This window comes from Zingiber officinale, chromosome 4B (genome assembly GCF_018446385.1).
Source record: "Zingiber officinale cultivar Zhangliang chromosome 4B, Zo_v1.1, whole genome shotgun sequence".
NCBI lineage: Eukaryota > Viridiplantae > Streptophyta > Magnoliopsida > Zingiberales > Zingiberaceae > Zingiber > Zingiber officinale.
Genome location: NC_055993.1, coordinates 140,435,462 through 140,450,363, shown reverse-complemented (window position 1 = coordinate 140,450,363; position 14,902 = coordinate 140,435,462). Strand labels below are relative to the sequence as shown.

Here is a 14,902-nt window from a genome sequence, read left to right as displayed (position 1 = left end):
ACGCCGGGGAGGAAGGGAATGGGAGGCAGAAGCGACGGCGTCGCCGGCGGGAGGAAGGGAATGGGAGGCGTCGGCTTCGGCGGCAGGAACGGGATCGGAGGGAGAATCGAAGGCTTCAGCGGGGGAAGGAAGACGGTTAAGCTCCTCGCGGCATGAGCAGAGGCAGCGGCGGAGCAGATCAGGAGGAAGAGGAGCAGCGATAGGATTCTGGCGCCCATTATATTGTCGGAATTCTATCGAACAGGTGGCGGATGTGGTTTTGTTGGATTCCAGGCAGTGTATTTATAGAGGAGGATGGCGCGGTGGCGTCGCACTGCCGGAGGAAATTCACGATGTGGATAAAAATAATAAATTATTGATGATTAATTATTTTTTTTGAATTTTTTATTGTATTTGAACCATCTAAAATGTTATTTTTTATACGAGCAAATGTCTTATCTGAAATGATTGAGAGAGCACGTTGGCCTTGGCCTTGGCCTTGGGACGGATTGACGGAGGTGTTGGACGAACATATTCATCTTTTGTCATCATAAAATAATTGAACATCTTATGGACTATCAACCTATTTGGGTGAGCCATCGGGGACGAACATATTCGTCTTTTGTCATTATGAAATGATGACAAAATGCGAATATGTTTGCCCTCAGCGTCCCCATCAATCCGTCCCAGGACCAATATGGAGGAGGCAAATCACGGACGGCTATTAGTCTTTGGAATAGTGACTAGTACATAAGGGAGATATTTACCTTGACTTTATCAAGATTTGAACCCCAGATCTCATGTTGATCATTATGAAATGATCGAGCATCTTATGGGCTATCAACCTATTTGGGCCATGGTTTAAACCAGAATAAGAGCTCATCATGAAGTAATGGGCCGGGCCAGAGACGCGACTCATCGTGTGCCCGATTCATTTGCTTAGGTTTCTGGTATCCTTGTCCATAAAAAGGAGGAGAGGGTTCACTGAATCCCTAATCCTCCGCTTCTCGCTTCCTCTCACCGCCTGCGATTCCTGCGGCTTGGTAATTTTGTTTCTCGAATTTACTTGAATCATCGCAATATGGTTTCGTTTTTTTTTTGTTAAATCTGGGAATCCGTGTCTAGATCGGGCTTTTTCCCTTTGAATTTATTGACGGGCGGTTAATTTGATGGATTCCGGCGTGCTGTCGTTCCGTTCATAATATTTCGTTGGGTTCTCTCACTGATATGATTGTAGATCGATCGGAATTGGGGTTTGTGTATCTTTGTGGTAAAAATTAGGGATCCGATCGGTTGATGGTTTTCGAATTTGCAGGAAATGGCTGAGTCGAAGCCTGCCATGAGGAAACCTGAGTTTACCAAGGTCGATCAGCTTAGGCCTGGCACCAACGGCCATACGCTCGTGGTTAAGGTGGTCGATGCAAAGATGGTGATGGCAAAGGGGCGCCCGAATGGTCCTCAGGTTCGTCAGATGCGCTTAGCTGAATGTTTGGTGGGAGATGAAACTGGAATGATCATCTTCACGGCCAGGAATGAGCAAGGTTTAGCTTTTTCTGCAAAACATATTATGATGTCGTCATAATGGTTTTTTACGATTATTTGATCAGTTTGTTCTTTATAATTCCGCATATGGATTGGTTTGTATGCATGCATATCTACAAAAATTTACTCTCGAGTTTAATCATCTACTCAGGGCTTGTCTCTGTATTACCTGTTCTAACCCAACCTTTTGTTGCTTGTTGCTGCAAGCCTACAACTTGCTTGTGTTGCTTGATTTTGTTAGCCCACATTTTGGACACACTGCATTTTGTATGTTAAATGTTTAAGAAGAATACTGAATTTATTTTAAAAATCATTCTGTCAATTGTGAAGTATTTCTCTTGGCACCATTGTTGCATGCCTTGAATTCATTATGGTCTTCTTTCTGACCCATTCCTACATTTTTCTTCTTCGACCTCATCTTATTGCTATGCTAGGAGTTTGAAGACATTCTCCCAAAATATTACTTCGACTTCTTCATGTATCATCTAGGGTTTACTCAAAAATATATCAGTATAGTCATTTGCATAAATTTACATTTAGCTCCTAATGTTTCTAAACAGTGAGGTAGTTATTCCACTTATGTTCTTTTCCATCAATACCTGAAAGTACTTTGATTGTCAATTTTTCTCTTATTTTCCAATGAACATGTATTTTTTCGGTCTCTGGTTGAATATGCAATTTGACTTTCAAGGTAATGGGAAAATTTTAATGGGGGTTACTATGCCATTAACAGCCATTACTTTTGTTATGTTGTTGCAATTCCAAGTGGTAGATTCCTAGTAGCTTGGATTTAGGATCTTGTTATAAGTCTGAGTAGGGATTTTATTGTCTTTCATCTTCATGTCTATAAATTAGCTTCTCCTCTTTGTTGAATGTGCACTTGGATTTAATATTCTAACTGCCACAATCAGATATGGAATTGCAGAAATTTCAAGATTTCACCTGTACCTTCATTGACCTGTTTCATCATAGAATTCCACACAGTTCTAATTTAGCATGTAAATTTCAAATCAATGCCTCACAATTAGCATCCTCAGCTCGACAAGCTTTTGCTCATTGATAATTGTTATGTTATCTTTTCACCGATAATGACACTAATGTTTGAAAAATCTGTGAACCCAGTTGATTTGATGAAGGCAGATACTACTGTAGTACTTAGAAATGCAAAGATCGACATGTTCAAAGGATCAATGCGGCTTGCTGTGGACAAGTGGGGACGGATTGAAGTCGCAGATCCAGCTGATTTCACTGTGAAACAGGACAACAATCTATCCCTGATCGAGTTTGAGCTGGTGACTGTCGTGGAAGAATGACCGAAAATGGCCAGTTGATGGTTACTGAAGCAGTTGTACTTTTATGCTGAACCAAGACTTCTGATATCATGTTATCCTCCATCGGATTCTTTAAAGTTTCTCAACTGGAGTTTTAGAAAGGCGAGGTCAAGTGAATCTGGGTGATTAAACCTTATAAGCTCATTGTGTTGTGAATTTGAGCAAAGATGTCGACGATAGCATAATTATCCCTGATTGCGAAATTTAAACTTTGGGAGATGTCAACTTGTTTCGGGTCTGATCTAAACAATTTTATATTATGAAAGTAAATTATCTAATTCTGCTTAAATGTCTTTTATTTGTTGTGTCTAATCTACTTGCAGCTCCTTTCACAATCAATTAAGATACCCACTCTGACTCTGAGCACATAGTGTTGTTAGATTCCTTCAAAAACAATTACACTTGCTGAACAAGGTTATTTTAGACTCCATCAAAAGCTGTATATTTTAAGAGTAACTTGTTGACGACCCAGCTAATTTAATGAAAATGTATTCGTGGAGAAATTCCAAACATAACTCAACGTGCTCTAAACTGACATAATCAGAAACTTTTATATATATATATATATATATATATATATATATAAAAGGGGTTGAGTTATTATATTAAATAAAAAAAAAATTAATTCATGTGGAACTCATCCTGCACAAGTGGATTTGATTTTTTTTTTAAATTCGCTGTTGCGCCAATAAAATTTAAAGATTTTATTATATATATATATATATATATATATAAAAGACTAATTTTGGAATAACCAATTTAATTTATAAAAATTTTCATCGACTGCCGTGATAAAATGATAAGTGCTTGTGGAGGTTCATTTAAGCAACCAACCGATTAATCCTAAGGATAATCAATCCAATCCTAAAAAATTTCTCATTAGTCATCAAAATAAATCAAGAGATGTTGGTCTATACCAATTATCCACTTTCTCAAACTCGCTACTTATTGACTAGTAATTTAGGCCATCGGAAATCGGAAGAGTTGAAGTTGATGGCGGAGACGGAAAACCAGAGGAGATGCCATTGGCAAGAGAGGACGGAGTCGCGGGTGGAAAGGAAGGAGAGGATGTGATGGATAAGGGAATCAGGTAGAATACTGATGTAGTCTTCCAACGATTTCCTGGGGCGACCGCGGCGACGATGATGAATAGAGTCAACCATGCCATGGAGAGATGAAGGTTTGCTGCGGAGGAAGTGCGCAAGGCGGACATTTACTCTCTAGGGTTCAAATACAATAATTTGATTTATCATCTATTTTTTTTAAAAAATTATGATCTATGTATATACATATACCTCTCTCAATATTAGTGAGGCCGATATTAGGATTACCGCTAAGTAACGGACCTATCTTTTTTTATTATCAGAATTACTATATTATTTTTACAAATGCTCAATTAATGTATTTGTAAGGGCAAAATAAGCATTTGTATTTTTGATTCCTTCGTATCAACATATGTAGCAGACACAACTCGCTCACCACCCTCGCCGCGTCCTCCGCCGTCACCTCCTGTCCGCCATAATCCTAGCGACCGCATCCTGCAAAATAGTTAAGCCCGATGGCGCAGGCCTCCACGACCGCGACGGCCGTGTGTCAGCCCTGTACTGGCTCATCGCCGGCGGTCTGACGGTGCATGCTAATAACGGTGGCTGTGGGCGCACGTATGAAAGGCGGAAGGGTGGTGGAGCGGGTGGACACGTCATGGACGCGTGACGGTGGGCCGTTAATCGGCGGCTTGCGGAGGGTAGCGATCGGTACTGCCACACTTAAACTGCATTTACATGCCGAAGGTTTTAAGAACACTACAGTACACTAAATGACTGCATCCAAGTTCAATGAATGCTGCTCATTACATGCCAAAGCTTTTCTTTTATGAGTGAGGCTCCTGAACCAGAGAAGGCCAGAAAAAAAAAGCTTTTAGAACAACATTTTGCTGCTATCAGGCATTATCTCTTTGAATAGGAGAGATAAGGATCCTGAGCGATGGTTAGAACATCAGGCCTTTCTGCTTGATTATACGTCAAGCACCGACGCATTAGCTCCTGCGACCGCAGATGGAAATAAACTTTAGGGGAGAGAAATAACGCAAAGTGATGTAGTCGTGAAGAGAATAACGGCTCACCTTTGCCTCGTTTGAAACAGATGGCTTTGAAGGAAATTCCACTTTGCGAGCATTGATGATGGTGTCTTCACGAAGGATTCTCTCTTGAGTCTGGTCATGACCAAAGGGGCGTCTGCCGAAGAGCATTTGATACAGAATCACACCGGCCGACCAGACATCCACCTGTGTTTCAATAAAGAACTCAACATCAGCATGATCTTTGTGTTTCAATAAAGAACAGTTCCCCGCTTTGCCATTCCTCCTAATGTTAGGTTCAGGCAATGCCTTCTTTGCTAGGGCCCTGAGACTATTTGAAGCAAAGATAATAATGCCTTCAGACTTACTGACCTTCGAAGATATCAATGGTGTTTTGCTGAGGTCGAAGCATTCTGGAGGCAGGTACCTGCAGACATGACAAAATGTAAACAATATTACATCAGCCAACCAAGATATAAACGATATGGCAAAACAGAGTTGATATCTCAAATTCCAGACATGTTAAATCAGCAGTCTCATCCTCATTGTTATCATCTTTCACTTCATATAAAATCACTCATGCCGTGTACATAATTAAATAGTGTGAAGATCAGGTAAAGAAACAGAGAGCCACAGCAAGGGAAGAATAGATATGTGTGCATTTACCAATATGTTCCAGCACCTTGGGAAGTAAGTTCCATACCCTGAGATCCAACATCATCCTCCACTATTTTACTTAGGCCAAAATCAGTCACTTTGGCAACACCAACCTCATCAAAGAGAACATTACCAGGTTTCAAGTCGTAATGGATGATCTTTTGAGGTCTCTTATTCAAGTAGACAAGGCCATTAAATATCTGAACAATTATAATTTTAGCTTCCTTCTCTGGGAGAATTGGTGTTGCCTTTAGGACAGCATCAAGATCTTTGCCTAACGCAAGCAGCAGAGACATAATAGCATTAGTATGATTCTGGGAATGGTGAAAATTTTGGAAAATTAAGTGCAATAAACACAAAGTTTCTTCAGAACATGAATTGATCATAAGGCGGCTTTTTATAAAGCAGAAGGCCTTTTGCAGAAACTAAAAAGTAAAGCAGAATGCTTATTTACCGCTGCAATATTCTAAGACAGTGCAGAAAGTGTTGTGATCAATCTCGAAGATATCCCATAGCCGCACAATGTTAGGATGCACTAAAGTCTTGTGTATATTGTACTCCCTAATTGCATGTCGTATGTAACTTTGCTTCTTCTCTTCACTCCATTGGCCATTCAAACCATGAAGCTTACATGCAACATATCTATACTCCACTAAATCAAATGCCTGTTTCAAAAGTTTGCAGGTCAAATCACAGAAAATCTATGTTCATTTATGTCTATCAAAGTAAACTAAAATTCTCCTTAGATGTAGCTGACTCTACGAAACATCTACATTATAAATCACTTTGTGCCATGGTCAAAGTTGCTATAAATAATACAACCACAGTATAATGATACAAAAAAACAGTACCTTGTAAACCTCGCTAAATCCTCCTTTTCCTAGGAGGTTGAGGAGAGCATAACGTTGGTTAAGAATAGAGAAATTGTTGAAGCGTGAACCATCTTCATCTCGGATCCGCTTCATTTCACGTATAAGCTTTCCCTTTTCCAGTTCATAACGTTCCTTCTCTCTCAAACAGCTCTCTTCCTCCTTGAATAATATAAAGAGGCAAAGCAATCAGTGGTTCTGTAAGAAAAAGAAATGTGACACTGCTTACATAGTATAGGAACTAACCCTCTTGATGCTTGCCAAACGAGACTTACAAATCTCATCCTGTACAACAAAATCTTCATCTGACATGCTAGTTTCCATGTCACTGCCATCACCTTTGTCTTCATGGCATGCCAGAAAAATCATATAAGCATGTGTATGATATATTCACTTTAAGGTGCTTTCAAATTTATCGCTCATCCAAGTCACAGGTAACAGGTTAAGTAGGCAATGTGATATTTAATAATAGCTATACTATTGTGCTTCTACAACTTGAAACTTCGAAGTGCTCTCTGAAGCACTTCTTGCAACTATGTATCAAGGTGGTCAATTCAAATGGATAATATGTTGAGCATTTAATGAGAAGCACTAAAAAGAGTATCACAAGAAAAGAAGCAAAGAGTTACCAGGTTGTCTTTTCTTCAGAGATTTCTTGTACCGCTCAATAGATTCTCTCATCTCCAATAATGATTTCTGCAATATGGCAGTGGAAGAGGATAAAGGGGGGAAACAATGTAAATGAACACAAGATTTCACTTATGTGGAAAAATTATGCAAACACGGTGAGACATACATGAAAAGAGTTACTGCAATGAACTAGTGAAATCACCTCTGCAACTGAATATAGTGTAGTTATATATTCTGATTGTTCGGCATGAATAACAGAACATTCTAACTGGTATACAATAATGAGACTAGTTTATAAAATCTTGTCAGTCAGTAACATCTCCGTTTAACAATTGAAGGATGATCACAATATTCTTTTACTGCAACTCAAAAGACAATTATCATCATAAGTTATTGCTCCTGGTTCACAAGCTTAATCATTTCACTTATTCTGACAGGGGAATTATTCTTGGACGATATGTTATCAAGACCAATAAAATCATATGTTCTTCTAATTCATAAGTGTTGATAAAGATGCATGAAGACATAGATACAAGTATATGACAATAAGATTGATATACAACTGCATCCATGCAAGTATCTGACTTTATTGAGACATTTTTCTCATATACAAATACTACTGATAAACATACAAGTCAAGGTCATTTTTATGATTAATTTGAGAAGTAAACATGAGCTCACAAGAACCTACTAGGTGAGCATTAATATCCTTTAATGCTTGACCTTCCTCCCATGCCTCTGAAATAATGGTTCCAGTCCTGCAATGAACAGAAAACATATTGAAAACAATAAAGAGGGTGTTCACACTTTGAAAGTATTAAAAACAAACATACCCATGTCAAGATGCATGATGACTATATTATTATTTGGTTGTGTTATCAGAAGAATTTAAGTTGAATAAAAATGGAAACTGACAATTTTGAAATGATCATTAAGTTTTATCCAATTCTAAGTATCAATAAAGCATCACTTTTTGCACATCTCCCTTATAATGTTTACTTACTTAAATTTTACATACAGCATTTAGATCCATCATACTTAAAAATAATCTATGATAGCAAAAGGTAGCCAATACTATTTCTACAAACGTGCAGGAGCAAATGTGGGTTTCAACACAACAAATTTCCACATTAGATCACAGAAAATTAAACCATGAGAATATCTAACGGAATCAAATTTGAAGATGAAAATTCCATGCTAATACAATCCTATTTAAAGTTGTATTTCATAAAACCTTCCTAAAGTCGAATCACAAATGATATGTTGCTATGAAAACCTTTATATCACTTCATCAAGCCTGTACTGCTTTCTCAACAATAAAAACAAACTGTGATCATGAGAGCATAGTTTATCCCACCCATAAGAATAAAGGACAATTGATGAACTGTAAATATATTACCAATCAATCTCCTCTAATATTATCTGAGACTTAAAAAAGAGTTGGTCATGCGAATAAAATATCTTAATGAAGGGATCTGTAACTGTACTCAGTCAGAATTCAAAATTTGATTTCTATTCAGATCAGCTAGAAGTCTAGGATATCAAAATTGCAAGTTACAATAATTGTTTACTGAACTTCTGTTTAACGACCAGTACATAATAGAAATCCAGGAATCAGAACTGACCTAAGAACAGCAACATTTCCGAGCCTAACAGATTCTTGTCGTACTTTCACCCTTGCTTCCTGCCTCTCTGCTTTTGAGAATGATATCAGTAGATCAGATAGCACTTTAATCCGCTGCACCATAGCATTAAACGACAACACATCAGTTCATAAGCTGTTGGGCCCACTGATGAAACGAGAGATAGATCAACAAAAGGTTCATCAATCAGAGATGCCGCATAACTTGACATTATGGATGTGTTATTGATACTTAGCAGTAGTGAGTACTTCGAATACCAACAATCCTGGAACCATTCATTAAAGTGTACCAGTAGAATAACCAAAATTTGGACAAAAAATGAGTTAAGAATCCCAGAAAAAATGGAGCATAAGATTCTAGCAATTGGCGTTGTGTTATCATGCTTGAATTCTTCTGAGTCATTTCATGTCAATATAAAATCATATTAAAGATATAAAACTAGTTTATTTAAAAAAAAATCAATATGAAGTGAGAATTAGTTAAACATTCTAAAGCAGACCAATTTATATACATAAATTGTTGATCAACATTATGATACATAAATTTATATATTTCAAGAAGTTGACACATGGCTGTACAAAATGGTTTCCATATACCTCTCACGAACAACATTATGATAGCTCACATTAATGAACAATTGATGTTTCATGAAAGTATTATCTCTACACAAGGAAGAAGATTACACAAGTTCGGATAGAATAAAACCTTTGTCTTCATTTGTTGATTATGTTCTTTGAGTTCTTTTAGTTCCTGTTTAATGAAAGATGTAATTGAGCTATGAATGCCATCTTCATAAGATGATAAGATAAGCCGATGATAGCCAGTGAACTATCAAATAATGTGTACCTTTTCAAACTGGCGGGCAAGATTATGAGTTTCAGATGCTTCATGGCGTGCCTTATTTAACTCTTCCTCCAAGGTTGCATTTTTGCTACGTAATAATGATATTTCCTGCTAAATGATCCAAACTTTAATTGAGTTACAAAAATTTCAAAGTATAGGAAATTGGAATAATAAAAGAGAGGAAGGGATGAAGAGGTAGAGCCGTAGAGTAACACATCATTGTGACATGATGAAGTAAATCATTAAGAATATCTTTGTACAAAGGGTACATGAAGATAAGATAGCAATTAATTGTTCATCCATCAGCCAATCTTAAAAAGTCTATCGATGTTGAATATTCATTAAATTACACTAATCATGCTGATATCTTCAAAGCTTATAATGAAGATTCACTCAAACCAATAAAAAATGCAGCAACTAGGATATCTAGGAGAATTGTCATACCATTGAAAAGTCACTAACAATAGGTTCATATGAATACCTTCTGATGCATGCTAAATTCTAAAGGAGTAGCTATTTTGCATTTGGTAGTTATAATTATTCCATTTTAGTTCACCTTCTTTATTCCTCCCATCAAAGTAATAATAGTTATGCCAACTTATCACATTTATCCTTTCACAAAAAGCATTTAAGTTTTTTTTTCTAATTTTTTATTTCAGGGAGATTTTGATCTCTCTCTCACAGAGATTACCCTTGTCTATTACTTATCCAGTTCCTGCAAACTAAATATAAGAATGAAATGAGAATCTATTATATCGTATGGATCAACTATCAAAATAATTCACTCTTATATTATTCCATTGCCTAAAAATAGCTGTTCTATTTGTGGCCAACTCTATTCTGTCATGTGGTTGCAATCTAAGGTCTAATCTTGTCATTTTCATGTGGAACTACATGATCTAGCTAGACTAATGCTTTGGTAGAACTGTGTGACAAGCATGAGTACGTCATGAACCAATAAGAAATAGCAAATATGAATAACAGGTAAAATATAGGAGCCAGAAAGTGTAGATCATACAAAATTACAGATTATCAACTTGGCATAAAAGTGAAATTTAATACATATTGCAAAGTGTACAAAGTTTCTTCATACTATTATGAGTGCACAGAGAGAGAGAGAGAGAGAGAGAGAGAGAGAGAGAGGACCTGCAACAAGGTAATTCTATCATCATTCCCAAGTGGCAGTTTAGACAAAATGTCCTGCAAAAGGAATCAACCATTTAACATACCAAAGCACAATATCTAATTTTGATTGAATTCTTGAGGTAGTGAAAAAACCAAGCTGCCTATCATAAATATTCCTCCCTGGCCTGAACTTTGTAATAAAAAACTGAATGATATAAAATCTATCTTTCACCAATACGATAAGTTATTGACTGCAAATATTTTTAAAGAAAATATAAAAAATGGATAAAATATTTGTATGGTTTCTATTTGAATTTAGTACTGGCCATTTTTTCCTTTTATTTTTATCAATCAAACTTTTAAAGTTCCAATTTGCTGAAATATGGCCATTTTGTCCATTACACTCGAAAATAAAAGCAATGGAAATAACATGTCAACTGTCTAAGCATCCCAGGGAACTCTATTTTTGATGATGTGGCTCTAACTTGCCAGTTTTTACTACAGAAGATTTCTTTTGCAAACTACCTCTTTTTAGGCTTTCATCATGATGATCACTTTCACTGAAGGATAACTTATAGATATAATTATCTTCATCATCACACACTAGAATTTTGGTCATTTGCAATAGTCATGTTACAGAGTAAAAAACAATCCCTTCCTTCTCCAATCTTGTCTGCCTTTGTTAAATCAGGGAAAATAATAATGAAGAAACAAATTTCAAATTACTAGAGCACAATTCAATTTTCTACAAAGGAATGATCATATGGGTAATTCAGCAATTCATATAAACATTATGATGGGAACAAATTGTTCTGGTTGACAAAGCACAGTTACAACTTGCCCATATGAAGAATTGGCATATTAACTTTGTTAAGCCCAACCAATTTCCAAGATAATAGTAATTCACTAATCTACACAAATAAAAAGTATTGATATACTAAATATAAGAATAAGATATAGCTGATTTTAGACCAATTTGGACCATAGGATCTTAGGATTGAAAGATCTTGATTTCTGTCAGGAGCGTTGACAAGCCTGCTCACAAGCAAGGTAATGTTGTCCTTTATACAAAAAGACTAATGAACCAATTCATGCATTTTGCCAATAGGTCAGAAAACCTTGGGAGGTTAGTGTGCTAATGAGAGGCCTTAGTATGAAAACACAATGAAAAATAGCCAAATCGCTACCAACCATGTGTAATGTAACCTTTGCTCAAACAAACTCACATATTGCCATTACCTATAAAGGAATCTTTTCCAAAGGAATGTAAATGAAAAAGGATAACAGATACATTTCAGAAGTAATAAGAGATAGCTATGACCAAAACAGTCTTCTCATCAAGTCCCACAGTTGCATCCATCATCCTCATGGTAAATAAACTTTGATTATATATTTTAAAAAGACAGCCTAGTGCATGAAGCTTCCACCAATACAGGGTCTCGAGTCTATTGTATGCAGTCTTACCTAATTTGTAAGAGGTTGTTTCCACGACTCAAACCCGTGACCACCTCCAAATTACACGACAACAACTTTATCGTTGTGCCAACTTTGATTATATATCTTATGGCCAAAAAACAGTACAACACAATTTTTCATAATCAAGAAAAGCATAGATAAAGTACCTTTTTTGCGGGACTCTCAAGTTGTCCATTTGAGATAACTGAGGAAGTTGATACTACACGAGTTTGCTCAGATGTCTTTGAGCCACGACCCCTACCAGTTGATGGACGACCTCTACCACGACCTTGCTTTTTCTTATTTGACTCATCCAAATTTCTTCTAATCTCAAGACTCTCCAAGGGCTTTACCCTTCCATTTGTTGTTTCCTAAATGAACACCATTTAGCAAGTTTTACATCAATAAGAAAGACAACTATAAAGTGCTTACAAGTTCATATAGGAATAATAATATAGCAACAAGAATCTCAGCTATCTTGTAATATTCACTTTTATCAGCATTATTTTATTAATTCAGAAGGCGCAAGAGATCAGTCATAGGCATAATATGATGAGAATGTCAAAATTGCAAGAAACAGTGAAACAATAGCTCAACAGTATTATCTATCTGTTCAAATACTATTATTTTGGTGTGATGTAAGACACTATGACGACCATAAGAATGTGTTTACATACCATCTTCATAAGTGTAAATAATAATAATAATAATAATAATAAAAATAAAATAAAAAATAGAGCTCTGACGAATGAAATGGGAGATAGAAGAATAATAGCACAAGCCAATCCAGTAATAAATTGCATCACTTAAGATGCAAACCATAAAGGTTATACTACCTGGCTCACATGAAAATAATTTGATTCTATAAAAGTTTCTCTTAAATATGTGACAAAATGAATCTCATTCAAAGGCTTGAGTTATTGCATATCAGGCAATAGAGTGCATTGTCTAAACCCAAAATATCAGGCTATTCACAAAATCTGGAAAATAATTAGCATGTGAAAAAACATTGGATAAATGTTATTCAGACAACAGTGGTAGACTAGAGATCTAAGTGTAATGTTAAGGACACATAAAAATTCATATTTGTGTTTAATCTGCTATTAAGGGACAATTACCTTATATTGTTCAATAGCTAGATCATGATCACCTTCTTCAAATCTCTGGCGCTTCTGAATGTTGTGTTGTATCAAGAACTCTTCGCCATTCTGAAAATGCAACTTTAATCAAAATGGTAAAATATGTGAAATCAGCAAATGATAATACATCAGGCTATTTCTATTTGTCTTTTGTCACAGTAGAAGGGATAATGTTGCTCAACAAATACTCGAAATGAACAAAAAGTACTGTCACCATAGACATGCTTCTAGTGAACATAAAAGCTAATGCAGCACTTATCAAATTCCACGATGGAAAGAATGCAACAAATTGTTGGAGCCTATTAAACATAAACATAAATTATTTGTTTTAATCGAATGAGTTACAAATTTTGCAAAGAAAAACTAATCTGACGGTTAAGAAAGGACTTCAATAACACATAGTCAACTAAGCATTACTAAATATCACAAATTTACACCCAGCCGACAAAAGATGAATGGCACTATCTAAGAGATTTCATCAACGTTTAGAACATTATAAGTTCTAAAGTTAGAAACAGAAAAGAATCATAAAGATAAAAATAATGAAGGTAAAGCTTTTATTTTTTGTATTTTTTCTTCAGAGGGGTAGCAACTAAGGGGATAACAAGAGTTCAACTTGTGGAGGTAAGGCTAAGTAACAATCTACATGAAAGCAAGCACATACTTTTTACTATATACGAAAGTCAAACTCCAGGAAGAAAAATTTATGCAATAGACAAGTAGTTTCACCAACAGGATCCTAAATACACAATCATCTAATTATCTTAGGAAAGAAAAAAAAATACAGCTTTCGAGTTAAATCTCACAACAATAGGTAGAAAACGTCAAATCTACTTGCTAGTAAGTAGAAAGAGTAGGATTAGTACTGACATCATCGTCAGAGGATGAGTCAGGCAATTCCTCTTGCTCCGCAAACCTCATCGGAGGAGGAGGAGGAGGCGGAGGAGACTGCCACGCCGACTGAATTGTGAGTGAAGACGAGCTCTTCCCCGCCATGCGAGCCTCCAGCTTGGCCAGCTTCGTCGGTAGGGACGGATCAGGAGGACTCGAACTCGAAGATAACTGCATGACTATGTCGTCGGACATGGCCGATCAGTTCTAGGAAACTAATCAAATCGACAACGGAAAAACGATCTACAAAACCCTAGTTCATATCATTCCCGCTCCCGCAGTCCGATCCGCCACCACCTTACTCCAAACGTCGCTTCGGAAAAACTCGATCCAAAAAAAAAGGGAAAAAATCCAAAAAAAATAATGAAAAACGAAAACAGAGCCTCAGTTTGCGCTACCGGCGCCACCACTCGCCGGCTCCGGCATTCAAAGGAATACCAATACAAGGCGGAGAAGGAGAGAAGGGCGTTTTGGGAAAATACTTTTACGGTAGGGGACTCTCTTTGCATAAAGGTTATAAAGAACAAAATGAAAGGTTAAAACAAAGAGAATGGAAATGATAATAAAATTGCCTTTTTAATTGTTAAATAAAAGGGTACATTCGTTACATTAGCGACCCCCTTAATGTCGGCTCCACGGATATGGAGGAAGGTTCATGTAGTTACCTGACCCCTGACCATTACGCCAGAGATACCCTATGCCCACCGTCTGCGCTACGTCC

General features: G+C 36.6%; 2 protein-coding genes across 3 annotated transcripts; one reads left to right on the top strand and one right to left on the bottom strand.

The window, feature by feature from the left end:
• The first annotated feature begins 886 nt into the window (after window positions 1-886).
• On the top strand, window positions 887-3,141 carry LOC121977181 (uncharacterized protein At4g28440-like). The gene is made up of 3 exons (XM_042529747.1): window positions 887-1,022; window positions 1,295-1,520; window positions 2,644-3,141. The coding sequence occupies exons 2-3, from the start codon at window positions 1,298-1,300 to the stop codon at window positions 2,832-2,834; spliced, it is 414 nt and encodes a 137-aa protein (XP_042385681.1). The 5' UTR covers window positions 887-1,022; window positions 1,295-1,297; the 3' UTR covers window positions 2,835-3,141.
• Window positions 3,142-4,607: 1,466 nt separating this feature from the next.
• LOC121977180 (serine/threonine-protein kinase TOUSLED-like) lies at window positions 4,608-14,695 on the bottom strand. 2 transcript variants are annotated; one of them, XM_042529745.1, is made up of 16 exons: window positions 14,161-14,695; window positions 13,270-13,359; window positions 12,319-12,522; window positions 10,718-10,771; window positions 9,575-9,682; window positions 9,434-9,478; window positions 8,711-8,823; window positions 7,777-7,843; window positions 7,085-7,151; window positions 6,702-6,799; window positions 6,438-6,617; window positions 6,041-6,251; window positions 5,596-5,860; window positions 5,302-5,356; window positions 4,975-5,136; window positions 4,608-4,894 (listed from the first exon to the last, which is right to left on the bottom strand). In XM_042529745.1, exons 1-16 carry the CDS (start codon window positions 14,374-14,376, stop codon window positions 4,799-4,801), a joined length of 2,031 nt encoding a protein of 676 aa, XP_042385679.1. In that variant the 5' UTR covers window positions 14,377-14,695; the 3' UTR covers window positions 4,608-4,798. The 2 variants fall into 2 exon arrangements, with proteins under 2 accessions (XP_042385679.1, XP_042385680.1); XM_042529746.1 differs by having other exon boundaries at window positions 9,575-9,679; window positions 14,161-14,694.
• Window positions 14,696-14,902: the final 207 nt, after the last annotated feature.

Bases quoted from the DNA above. Each gene is read 5' to 3' on its own strand.
- LOC121977181 (XM_042529747.1), top strand. From the start codon at position 1,298: ATGGCTGAGTCGAAGCCTGCCATGAGGAAACCTGAGTTTACCAAGGTC. The intron at 1,521-2,643 runs GTTTAGCTTTTT...CTGTGAACCCAG, and splicing joins CACGGCCAGGAATGAGCAAG to TTGATTTGATGAAGGCAGAT.
- LOC121977180 (XM_042529745.1), bottom strand. From the start codon at position 14,376: ATGTCCGACGACATAGTCATGCAGTTATCTTCGAGTTCGAGTCCTCCT. The intron at 13,360-14,160 runs GTCAGTACTAAT...TTGCATTTTCAG, and splicing joins ACTCATCCTCTGACGATGAT to AATGGCGAAGAGTTCTTGAT. The intron at 6,618-6,701 runs GTTAGTTCCTAT...ATATTATTCAAG, and splicing joins GTTTGGCAAGCATCAAGAGG to GAGGAAGAGAGCTGTTTGAG.